The sequence below is a fragment of the Cetorhinus maximus genome, chromosome 29 (assembly GCF_964194155.1).
Source record: "Cetorhinus maximus chromosome 29, sCetMax3.hap1.1, whole genome shotgun sequence".
NCBI lineage: Eukaryota > Metazoa > Chordata > Chondrichthyes > Lamniformes > Cetorhinidae > Cetorhinus > Cetorhinus maximus.
Window position 1 is genome coordinate 20,464,359 of NC_135907.1, and position 12,632 is coordinate 20,476,990.

Here is a 12,632-nt window from a genome sequence, read left to right on the forward strand (position 1 = left end):
GGTGCTGAACATTGTGCAATCATCAGCGAACATCCCCACTTCTGACCTTATGACGGATGGAGGGTCACATGTCACCTTGGCTTTTTTTTAGCATTTCCTGGCTAAGAGGGTGGCTGGATCATCTATTTCCAGGCCTTTATTTTTCCATAAAATAAAAGAAAAATACTGTGGAAGCTGGAAATCTGAAACAAAAACAGAAAATGCTGGAAAAACTCAGCAAGTCTAGCAGCACCTGCGGAGAGAAAAAAGGCAGAGTTAAGTTTCGTGTCCTTATGACTCTCCCTGTTTTTCCCGTTTCACTCAGTGCTGTTCTTTTATTTCACACTTGCAGGTTGGTGCTGCCACACTTTACATCTCTGAATCAGCCTGGAGCGCTGTTCAGAGGCAGAAATCCATCAGTGTCTGCCACTAGGCCAACAATGCAACGGAAGAGAAGGTCTTTAAGGTCTGTCAACTGCATATGGAATTCATAGCAGGCTTTAGTTTTGAGATTATGTTCCAAGATTCCTACAAGCGTTTTTTAAAGGATTAATCTTGGACTGAGACGCTATTGTTAACTTTTGCAAAAAGTTAAGATTAGTTTAAACATGCTGTTGTTTTTAGAGATAAAGTGCTATTAATGGTAAGTGCTCATCCACCAGTTAGGAACAAGAATAGATCATTTAACCCCTCGAGCCTGCACTGCAATTATATTCAATCCTGGCTGATTACCACCAAGACCTTTATTTGGAATGTGGAGAGAATCCTGTTTATAGAGCACTGTGGCGTTTTGCACAGTAGCCATTTCTTTTTGGGGAAGATTGGGGTGAATTTAAAACTAAGAGCCTCCATGGCACTATATCTACTTCATGGGCAGGATCTTTAGGGCGGGGGGGCAGGGCCCGCTTGCCGACATGGGATGACGTCAGTGGAAACTCCTGATGGGAAGTTCCATTTTCAGGTCGGCGGGGGCGCAGCCAAATCAGCTGTGCACCCGTCGACCTGTCAATGGCCTATTGAGGCCATTTAAAAAGTACTTCACGTAATTAATGGACCAGCCCATCCAACCTTAAGGTTGGCGGGCAGACCGGGAGCCCTGGCGGGCTTAAGAAAAAGCATGAAACTTCATCCACGGGTGGGATGAGGTTTCATGAGAGTTTTAAATATTTAATAAAGGTTTCACTGAAAGTGATGGACATGTCAGGGAAATTTTGTTTTTGTATCTGTAACACTTTAAAATTTGAAGCTGATCTTCCTGAGGCAGCACTTAGCCTCAGGGAGATCAGTGCGCTCTTTCACGCGCGTGTGAAAGAGTGCACTCTCAACTGAGGGAATCCCCCCCCACCTGCACTGGGAGCGCATAGCTGGCCCGCCCACGTAAAATGGCGGTGCGCCCCCTATTGGGGGCGCTGATCAGAGGCATGGCTGCCCGCGCCTGCTTCTGCACTTCCCCATAATAGGTGAATGCAGAATTTGTGCTTTAAGGCACTAATCACTGGACTACTGCACTCCGTCAGGAAAATCCTACAGGCACCAATGTTTTGAGCAAGTGACACAATTTTCTTAATGTTTGCAACAATTACTGTTTAACTAAAAATATTGCCAAAATTCAGCAACAAATACAAGAAATAGTTGATACTAATTTGTTTCATTTTGTATTTTGAAAAATATCTCTATTTAAAAAAAAACAGCTTCTGTAAATGTAATCGCAGGTACAAAAAATAATTGGAGTATTGTACTTATCCTACCCAACATCAAAAACTAACACGTATTCAATCACAAAATGGTTGCAGCACAGAGGGAGACTTGTCGTCTACTTGACCGTTCTCTGCGAGAGCAATTTAGCTAGTTCCACAAACCCAGCCCCTTCCCTATTGCCCTGCAGATTTTTTCCCTTCAGGTGCTTATCCAATTCCTTTTGAAAACCAGGATTGAATCTGCCTCCACTACCCTTTGAGGCAATGAACTCACTGCATAAAAAAAGATTGTCCTCATGTCATCTTAGGTTCTTTTGCCACTCATTTTAAATCTGTACCCTCTGGTTCTGGACTCTTATTTTATTTTTATTTTCATCTTACGTTTTGCTTAGTAAGTCAGATGCTATTCGCATATAGTTTGTGTGTTATGAACAGTATTTGTGAAGCTGGGTATATTCATTGCATGTGTCTGGGCTCTATATCATTTTTTAATTTGCACCCAAACCTGACTCTGGTGATAGCAGAATCTGTATCGATGTAGCTGCCACAGGGTTGAATTTCCTGTAGAATTGATGACAGCTATTGGGCCCCACTTAATATCAGGGACTTTTACCACTTCTATAGAGAAGTTTCCCACAGGAAAAAAACACCCTAGTGAAGTTGCCCTTTATGTTGAAATGAATTTATTTTGCTCAGCAGCGTTGGTGTTTTTCTCTCGATTGGTGATGATTTTTCAGTTAGAAAGTCATTTTTCCCAGATTAATAACGGTCTGCACTGTGTGCCACTTTCTGGAAGAACTTTTGGAAACCTCACGCTAAATATGCTCTTGGGCTAAGCAGCCTGCTGCACATGATGGAGTGTTGACCTTAACCGTGGAGCCCATCAGCTGCTTGCCCTCCTGGTCAGGAGTTAGCAGTGATGAAGGGCAAATCAGTGCAGCTCTCATTCCACCCATTATGTGGGACCCAGTTTTCATTCGAAGAGCAGCTGACTGCAAATTTTTCCAACAAGTGCAGAGTTGCATTTGATTGGTACTAGATTGAAACATAATATTCCTAGATACTGAGAACAGATGTTTAAGATAAGTAAACTTTTCAATAGTTACTGTAATAAACTGAATCTGAAAGTCATAGCAAGAGGACTTGCTTTCTTCAAGCCCATCTTATTTATGACGGTTTAAAGGTAAGTGCTTCATTCTGTAAGCTCTTTGTAGAATCCCACAAAATAATCATTCTTGCCCTTGTCCTTTTATTTCCTAGTGGCATCTCATCCCACATCAATGGCCAGAATAAATCTAGGAGGTCACAAGTCTGCAAAAATCGACCATTGTCAGGTATCTTAAAAGAATTTTAACAGGGTCCAATGTACTTACACCATCCCACAATATTCAATTAGTGGTCTAGAGGTCTGATAAATATTCCTTTTGATAGTGCTGATTGGCGTTTTGCTTCAAGACTGAAGGAAAAATGCTAGGGCAGGTGCGGGAGATTAAAGTCTTCTGCCTCTGGTGGCTACTAAAAGAGTCAGTGACCCAATTGTTCTCTTGCCGTTACTCTTTCTTTGCCCAATGTTTACTGGCATAGCCTTTAAAGGAGGAAGCCAAGCATGTAATTGTCACCCAACTGTGTACCCACTTTTCCCAACACTATTCCTTAAAATTCCTGCCATATAATTTCTGCCCTGTCCACTGCACTGACCCACAGCCCCCTTGTTCTAACCTTGAATAGAATACATCATACCTCACACCTCATGGTATAATCTCTGTGACAAATATAGACATGTATTTGATTAACTTGTTCTGTGTATTGCACCATTACATTTTAGTCCTTTTCAGAAATAGTTAATTTCTGTCTGTGAAAATGTACTGATCGCTTGATAATTTCATATAAAAATGTCAAGTTTATGGATAAAACACCTTGCAAACATTCTACTGCAGTGCTGCCCTTTGCCCGAAAAGCTTCCTTAGCTACATCAGTAGATGAACCTCCAATGGTTCACTCCTTTATTAGGTCCCGCGGCTTTCTAGGGGACGTTTTTTGTACCACTTGGGCTTTGTCTATGTGTGATTTTTGACTTGTGCATTCTCTCTTGCTTTTGTAAATGGTTCCTCTTTCTCTGGCTCACCCCATACTATCAAGTTCATTGTCCCACAGAGTGCTGATTGACCAAGTCCATGTCTGTATACTGTGATTTTAATTAGGAAATTGTATTAGGAAGTGAATAAAATGATTCTTCATCATCACTATTTCAAACCCAAATATCGAGTTGTTGGCAAGAGACTGTTTAAAAGTGTTATAGGACCTGGATCTGCTCTACCATGAGTGGACTCACCTTCCAGCAATTCTGTTTGTTGCTAAAAGTTCTTTGCTTTCTTTGTTTTTGGAAAGTGGTCCATTTTAAACTTCAGAAATTCTTATTTTCCATGTTTTAACCATTTTACTACAATTGGTCTTAGCCTATGGAAAAGATCTTCAAATTTTCAGAGTGACTTCCATCAGCCAGTAGAAATTAGTCATCAAATCAAATGAAATGTTGGGCAAATATAACTGTTTATAAACATCATAAGTAAAATGTTAATTTTTTTCTCTTTTTGGTTTTCTGTTCAATTGCGACTTTTGCAGTCTGCGAGAAATGGCTGCCTTGCTTGCTGATACTGAAATTTGAACTGTATGTAGTTTTAAGCACAGATGCAAACATTTATTCCTTCCTTAGTATAAGGGTTGGGATCAACCAAAGCATAGAATAAATGTTAGCATCTGTGCTTAATGTTCGAAGGTTCAAAATTGTTTGATTAATTTCAGCCAATGCAGTGAAGAATTAAGAACTGACCTCCTCCTAGATGTAGTGGACCTCAGTAAATAAAGTTTATTTTTAACCATGAAAATTACCTAATTTTCAGGAGTAACAGAAGCAATGATACATCAATTTAGAGTTACATTTGGAGCCCTGAATGCCTTTACTCTTTGGCTTGAGCCCAGACCTTGATGTATCAAAGTAAATTTGCAGCAGACTTAAATTTGTAGTTCACCTCATCCACTGTTGACTCCCCAGTGCATTGCCCCGTTTGTAACACTCATGTATTTGCACTGTGAAAACCTACCTAATTCTATCGGAATGAATGATGTGATAGCATTCTGCTGCTTTCCACTTTTAGTAGCACAGACATTGACAGCAGTCAGAGTTCTTGCATTTTAGCCCTTTGGGTACAGCTTAGAATTTGGAGGATCCACCAGCATAGGGAACACTGAGGGTGGTTGAACAAAATTCAAGCGAAGATGGGGGGGGCGGAGAAAGCGTCAGGAATGGAAACAGCACTTTAGAGCAGCGCTCATCTTACAGCAGCAAAGGCTTTACATTTGGAATTCTGTAAAGCTCAAAACCCACAAGTGAATGCCACAAAAATGTTTTCCGAATCTCCATCCAGCTTTTCCCAACTGCAGCTAAGGATCCCTTGAATTCTTGCTTTCAGTGTTCACACCCCAACTTGAATCGCCATGGTGGTGACTAGGAGCTAAACATGATGGTGTTCAGGCGAGCAGGGATGGGAATATGACACCTTAATCTCATCATTACCTCCCCAATTTGCGTGCATTAATACCCCACTTGTTTCTGACAGGAGCTCCAGTAGCCTGAGGGGTCCACCCACACATCATGACAGTGGTTTATTGCGCCCATTTGCTTTCTGCCTAATTTTGGTTCAGCCTCTGTCCTGTTTTAAAGTGCAAATGTAGCAATGCAAAATCTCACCTTCACTCTGCCACCCACTGGATCTCCATGTTGCTTTTTTTATGAGGAAACCAACAGGTTAGAGAATTATAGAAATGCCTGCACCAAGTCTGGCCTCAGTGATCAATAGCCATGGAGGAGATCACCAGACTGCCCATGGACTGCACTAGCTAGCACCCCATTTATACCAGGTGAAGCAGATCAGTTTTAAACATAGCACAAATTACTGTACATCAGCTGGAGACCCAACAGATCAGGACTGGACCAGAAATCTCAGTGCAATGAAATTTTAAAACTCAAGGATTTCAGCCAGTCCTGTGAACTTCACTCCACTGCACTGGAGAGGGAGAGAGTACGTGTGTTCAGCATTGAAACATTTACAGCTTTTGAAACAGGATGGGATTTGACTTCTCCACCTCTCCCCGCAATCCTAGTTGCAGTTCATCCAAGAGCGCTTCCTGGGTGCAAAGAGAAAATCATTTCTTGCCTTGATGAGCACACAGTTTACAGAACAAAGTAAATAGAGTTATACCAATTACTCCCTATTCCCTCCCAATATATAGAATTCTAATGAATGTTCCAGGTTTCCGTGTGAGGCCGGCAAAATGTTTCTTCTTTTAGGTTTGTGCTATCGGAACCTTTTCATTGAATAGGAAGACTGCCAATAATAATCAATTGATTAATATCCCTTCAGTGATCCATACACCTGACCCTGGGTCCAAGTGGTATGGAGTTTGAGATTCCATCCATAACTGTTTGACATAAAGCAACAAGTATAGGTAGGGTGGATTTCATTTTAAGTACAATTATCATGCGTAGCCTAATCATCTTTTCCTTACACAGCACGATACAGCAGCCCAAGGTTACGTCCGGTGGGCAAGAAAGGTACGATCAGCAGTGAATTGCCAACATTCCCAGTCAGCCAGGACTTCAAATTCCTGCCGCAATCCAATTCGAAGAATTCAAATAAAGCATTTGCTTTCTGACCAGTATCTCCTCTGAAGGCATGATACAGTAATTAATTGTGTTTGTTTGTTCTTGTCTAGATTCTGCATAAGTTATCATCTTGTAGTATTTTGAATAGTGTTAATTCTTTTAACTTTTTTCAACCTTGTTAAATCTTGCATCAATGCCTTTTTCCCCATCATAATTCACCACTTTTCTCCAGGAGGGTATGGAGCTCCGGATCATGGATATCTCTGTGGTCATTCTCTGCCTCGCTCTGTAGATGGCCAGCAGGAAATTTGATTGTGAACTGTGTTTTATCATGTTCCCTGATGGAGTTGTGTGCTGTGCTCCAGTTTCATCTTATGGCCTTGCTGAATTCTGGTGAAATTTTCCCAATGAACAAGGTAGCCTTGTCGCAAAGCTGTACATGGCTTTTGAAAGATTGTACAGTTGCTTTTTAATCTTTGTTACCCATTATTATATCACTCAGCTTTGCTGTAAATCTGCTTTCTTATTACTTTACAAATTAGAATGCTATTTTATAGGGAGAACTGATTTTATCTACTTGATATTGGATGTGCTAAAGCCATTTAAACTGCAGGCATATTTGGGAAACTGCAAAATGGATGAGAAATAAATCCTATTAAAACATGACAAACGGATTATTTAGATGAAAATTAATTGGACAACAAGCTCCTTACTCCTTATCCTTTAACATACAGAATGACTTCCAGGAGTGGCTGTCAGATCCAGATCATTAGGTGCAAAGAAGTGTTGCATTCCCCAAATCTTACTCCGATATCCAGCTGGCTCTGCAATGTCCTGCGACTCTGTTCCCCAGTGTGTGTTGCAGTCAATGGCGTTCTGTAAAACAAATCTTTGCTGGTCTTGGTAGTTTTTCTTTTCTCTATTTAGCATTTTCTGGTAGCATATGTTGCACAGGGGTGATGTTTTACAATATGAAACACCTTTGACAGAGCAGAGATAAGTTTGAGATGGCATGGTTTCTGCTCTTTGATCTGTGGCATAGGATTCAGTTCCACTGCCTTTGTTGAGATATATTGATCTTATCCAATGTTGGTTACCCTCTTGTGTGGCAGTTTTCAGAGTGAGGAATGCAGCATTGTATAGCATGAGGAAGGGCAGCATTCTTTCTATTTGAATGAAACCACAACTTTTTTTTTACATAAAACAGAAAATGCTAGAAATACTCAGCAAGTTATGGCAGCAGCATCTATGGAGAGAAGCAGAGTTAACATTTCAGCTCTGTGACCTTTCATCTAAACTGGGAAAAGTTAGAGATGAAATTGGTTTTGAACAAGGGGTGGGTGGGACAAAGACAAAAAGAAGGCCTGTGATAGGGTGGAAGTCAGGAGAGATTGAATGACAGAGGAGTTGGTCTTATAGGGCCAAAGGGAATGGTGATGGGCAAGGATGGAAACGAAAGATGTGCCTAGAGCAGGTGTGCTGCTGACTGAAAGAAAAAAGACAAAAGAAGCAAAGAAAATAAAATGGAACAGAGATTATGGCCTGAAATTGTTGAACTCAGTGCTGAGCCTGGAAGGCTGCAGAGTGCCTAATTAAAAGATGATGTGCTATTCCTCAAGCGTACATTGAGTTTCACTGGAACAGTGCAGCAGATTGCTTGAGGAATAGCACCTTATCTTTCAATTAGGCACTTTCAATTAGCCTTCCTGACTCAACACTGAGTTCAACAATTTCAGATGATAATCTCTGTTCCATTTTATTTTCTTTGCTTCTTTCAGTTTTTTCTTTCAGTCAGCAGCACACCTACTCTAGGCGCATCTTTTGCTTCTTTTCTTGCCCATGACCATTCCCCTTGGCCTTAGAAGACTAACTGTTCTGTCATTCAATCTCTCCTGACTTTCACTCTATCACAGAACTTCCCTTTTGTCCTTGACCCACCCACCCCTTGTTCAAAACTTATTACATCCCTAACTTTTCCCAATTCTGATGAAAGGCCACAAACCTGAAATGTTAACTTTGTTTCTCTCCACAAATGCTGCAATAACCTGCTGAGTATTTCCAGCATTGTCTGTTTTTTATTTCCAATTTCCAACATCTGCAGTCTACTGCTTTTCCTTTTTTTACACATGGGTGTAGAACTTATATTAACTTTCACAAACGATGTAGTCAAATTCTGATGCCTGAGTAATGATCGATCAAACTGTATTGATAAATGTTTCTTGTTTTCCTGGGAATTAATATTCCTGCACATATTCATGATTCTGAAGGTGCAAGTTGAGGGAACTGCATTAATTCTGGTGACTCTCCCCCGCCCCCCCCCCCCACCTCCCCCAACCACCCCATGCAAACAAAGGAAAGTTTCTTCAGATCTTTAGATGTGAGCATAAATCAGTATCAGACCTCTCAACAGCTATTCAATAAACTGCAGGATGTGCAAATTTACTAACCAAGAGCCATCCTCCATTCGTGGCATGCTGCTGAAGTACCATTAAAGCATACAGTGCAAAGTGAAGAGATTTGTTTCTGATTTCTAAGGCAAAATACAACTTAATTAAAATTGTCTCTAGGGCACCAAATTTGACCTATTTCACTCCAGAATGAAAAACTAAATGTGTCCTATTTCAACCAGGTTTATGGGATTTTGTCTCACAGAACAGTATTGACTGCTGGACCTTAAAAGGAAAGTTATAACATTTTCAGTTTTTTTTCCTCCTCTCCCCCTATTGATGCCATTGCAGTATGTGAAGGTGAAGATCCAAACAAGTTGGGGTCAATTTTCAGTAACAGCAATAAAGGTTTTCCCATTGCAGAAACTCCCATAGATAATGTTTAGATTGTTGGATGCAAGTAATCTGCACAACGAGAGGAGTGCAGGTTTCCTTTTTCATGCATATTTGTTCTTATATCTCTCTTTTTCATGCTCTCTTCTCTCCCATACACTGCTTTTTGAAAACTCTTTTAACACTTCTCTTAGCTGAGACACAGATGGAACTAAAACAGGGAAAAGTTTTTTTTTAAAATGATCATTTGTAGCTAACAGATTTTCTTTAAGAAAGGACTCTGATGTTGATTATTGCTGTTTAAAAATTGTATGCAAGTACACAATCACTCACGTTGCAGCACAATGTACTTTTAAAGGGAGAAAGAAATTATTTTTAAATTGTACATGACTCCCAAGTATTGACCTCGTCAGTGAAAATGAATGAATCTCAGTAGCTTTGCAAACAAAATTGTAGCTCTTCCACCTGTCGATGACATCTCACCACTTGTTTCCTGCCAATGGTGGGGTTGATTTTTGTCAGCTACTGATGTTGGGTGGTCAAGTAACACAGACTTCAGAATACCACAAGCATTCCACAGAGTGAGTCCTGTCTGAAATGAATGGAATTTATTGTAAATAGGCTGCAAATCACATAGTGATGTGGCACAGCAACTTCAATATGATTTCATTGCTGAGTGGAACTGTAGGTCAAGACTGGCCTTCTGATTTTACTGCAAACAAGTAATTCATAAAGTTGGATATATGTATATAATTTGAAGGAAGTGATATATAGTTTTGTTAAAAGCTTTTATTCATCTCAGCGCTGTCTGTTGTTTTTTTGACTAGTCTCTATGTGCATGTTGGGTCCAAATCTCCTTTGTTCCTTAGTGTGGTTGAAATATAAAAATACTGATTTTATTAGTGTCTGGAGAGCAGCCATAAAATGCAAACATGAAGCATGTCCATTGCAATAAATCAGCAAATGTAAATTATTTTTTACTGTTGAATATTCAACACCAGGTAGCAGTAAAATGCATGAATATTTCCCATAGTTTGTACAAATCAAACACACTGCTTAATTTCTCTGCTGTGTTCTACATTCTCGTCCACAGTGACCTCAGATTCTGATACAAACACAATATGCAAATGATAAACAGTTATCTCATCTGAATCTTTTCAAACTGCATACTCTTCACTAGAAGCTGTCCAAGGCCATTGCCCAGTGGTGTCCAGTGCATCACCACATCATAGCACGTGTCAGAGCTCACCCCAGTGATCTGAACCTTTCAGTTAGTGCCAGCAGAGAGTTGGCCAACAGATGTAAACCATGGATACTGGATCATACTGGCCATGTACAGGGGGCACTCCAGATTCCTCTGAAACATGGATTCCTCTGGTGCATAGGCATAATGGAAGCCTGAGGCAGCAACCGTGTACTGCAAGTTCCAGAGGAAGCCAGAGGTTACATGTTGCCAATATAACTTGGCTAGCACAAATGATGTGTGCCACTTATGCACTTAAGTGCACTACTTAATTGCAAATTGTTGTGACAGGAATCAAACCGGGGGTTGATTCACTGCTATTAGCTTGCCCCTGGATTTTCTTCAAGGATCTTTAAAATTCCTGCTGATTTACTGGTACTTACATTTACCTTTCACTCTATCAAGTGAGTGTTTGTGATTAGGCAAGACTCATTAAAATCATCAGTAAACTCCCATTTCATTGTGCTGCATCAGAGCTACTACTGTGAAATGAGAACTGCACACGACATAAAATTCCACCTCGCTACTGCAGCAATGAACTCTAGTGAATTTTGGAACACCAGCATCTGTTTTAGTCCTGGGTCTTCTGTCAACCTAGAACCTGGCATGTCCACAATACTGATGTGCCCAGTTCTACATTACTAAAAAATCCACATCATACAGGGATCTTGGAAATGTTTCAGTTCTAAGCATTTACAGTGCTTTGTGCCAGCACATTTGCAGCTTTTTGCCAATACAGCACTCAATATTATTTTTTTAAATTATAAATTGGGCTAACTTGGTGTGAAGAGACTCCCACAATCTCTTGGGACTGAATGCAGTTTTAGTAAATTGTATTGTAAGTGGGCCATGTATTCATTGAGCATGAAGAGTTTAAAGCTGAGGACAAAGTTATAATTCTACACATTGCAAAGTTGCGTTTGGTGACTGCTCCCCTTTCTTGTGTTGTCAAAGGTGCTAATTATCACATTTTATGTCTAATTTTTAATAAAGATTATTAGTGATTATTCTGTGCGTGAATTTTTTTTGTGGATATTTTTATTTTGTCTTAATATCCCTCACGGGTTCTTCCTCTAACCAGGATGCCGGGTAGTTTGCTTCCTGAGTTCTTCTGTACCATGTGCATTTACTGTAAAGTTTGGTATATAAATCTCATCCTAATGTATGTTTTTATACCGCTGAATGCAAAAGTATGAATAAAAGAGCACAGTGTTTTATTGAAATGTTGACTGAAATTGAACTTCATACGTTACACGTGCAAAGCTAAATCATATGGTAGGGCTGCAAACAACCGATGTAAGACTTATGTTTTACAGCCTGGCCAAGCTTGCCAGCTTCCACAAAGTGAATTTAAATCTTTAAGCCTGGGATATTAACCCCCGACATAAATTGTAGCTGTCCTCATGTTTTCAGCGTTTAGAAGGAAACTGGACTGGTTCTTGACTGAAACAGAGATTGCATCATTTGGACAGCATATGCTTTACAGATGGGCCAAGTGATTTCCTGGGCTGGCTTTGATTGCTTGAAGAAACAGGAGAGAAATTTTACATAATGTATTTCTCTTGGTAACCTTGGTTTTTCTTGTGTCCTGGGCAATTCCATGGCTATGGGGACATGTCTGTTCATGATGCTCCAGGAATTGAATGTGACACAGGCTTAGTGGAGGAGCTGACACTTTTTTGGTTATTTGGTCTTGTGGCAAGTTAGATTGTTGATGAGGGTGGAGCAGCCAATTGACTGGCCGATAGGAAATGTAATTTCTTTTACAACTTGCTGCACTTTTATTTTCGGTTTCAGCTGTGGCTCAGTGGTTAGCACACTTGCCTTTCAGTCAGAAGGCTGTCAGTTGAAGATCCAACTCTAGGGGTAGAATTTTACAGCCCCATTTCGGCGGGGACGGGGCCGTAAAATGCGGCGAGACATTATAAACCCCATTGACGACAGCGGGAACGTAAAATCCCACTGTCATAAAATTCTGCCCGAGAACTTGAGCACAAAATCTAGGCTGACACTCCAGTGCAAAACTGCACCATTAGAGGTGCCGTCATTTGAACGAAACGTTAAACCGAGCCCATGTCTTCGCTCTCAGGCAGATGTAAAAGATTCCATGCCAAGAAGAGCAGGGTAGTTATCCCAATGTCCTGGCCGGTATTTGGCCCTTGGTCATTATCACAGAAGTAGATTATCTAGTCAATATGACATTGATGTTTGTGGAAGCTTGCTATGTGCAAATTGGCTGCCGTGTTTCAACAGTTTCAGCTGTAACAACA

At 40.5% G+C, this 12,632-nt stretch overlaps 1 protein-coding gene across 1 annotated transcript in view; it reads left to right on the forward strand.

The window, feature by feature from the left end:
* The window catches only part of LOC144669513 (kinesin-like protein KIF18B), an 81,619-nt gene extending 74,464 nt beyond the window's left edge, over positions 1-7,155 (forward strand). Inside the window, exons 15-17 of the mRNA XM_078531981.1 lie at positions 332-445; positions 2,937-3,010; positions 6,247-7,155. Of these exons, the coding sequence (XP_078388107.1) occupies positions 332-445; positions 2,937-3,010; positions 6,247-6,389 (331 nt within the window). The 3' untranslated portion in view covers positions 6,390-7,155. The remainder of the gene's footprint in view (positions 1-331; positions 446-2,936; positions 3,011-6,246) is intronic.
* The last annotated feature ends 5,477 nt before the right edge of the window (positions 7,156-12,632 follow it).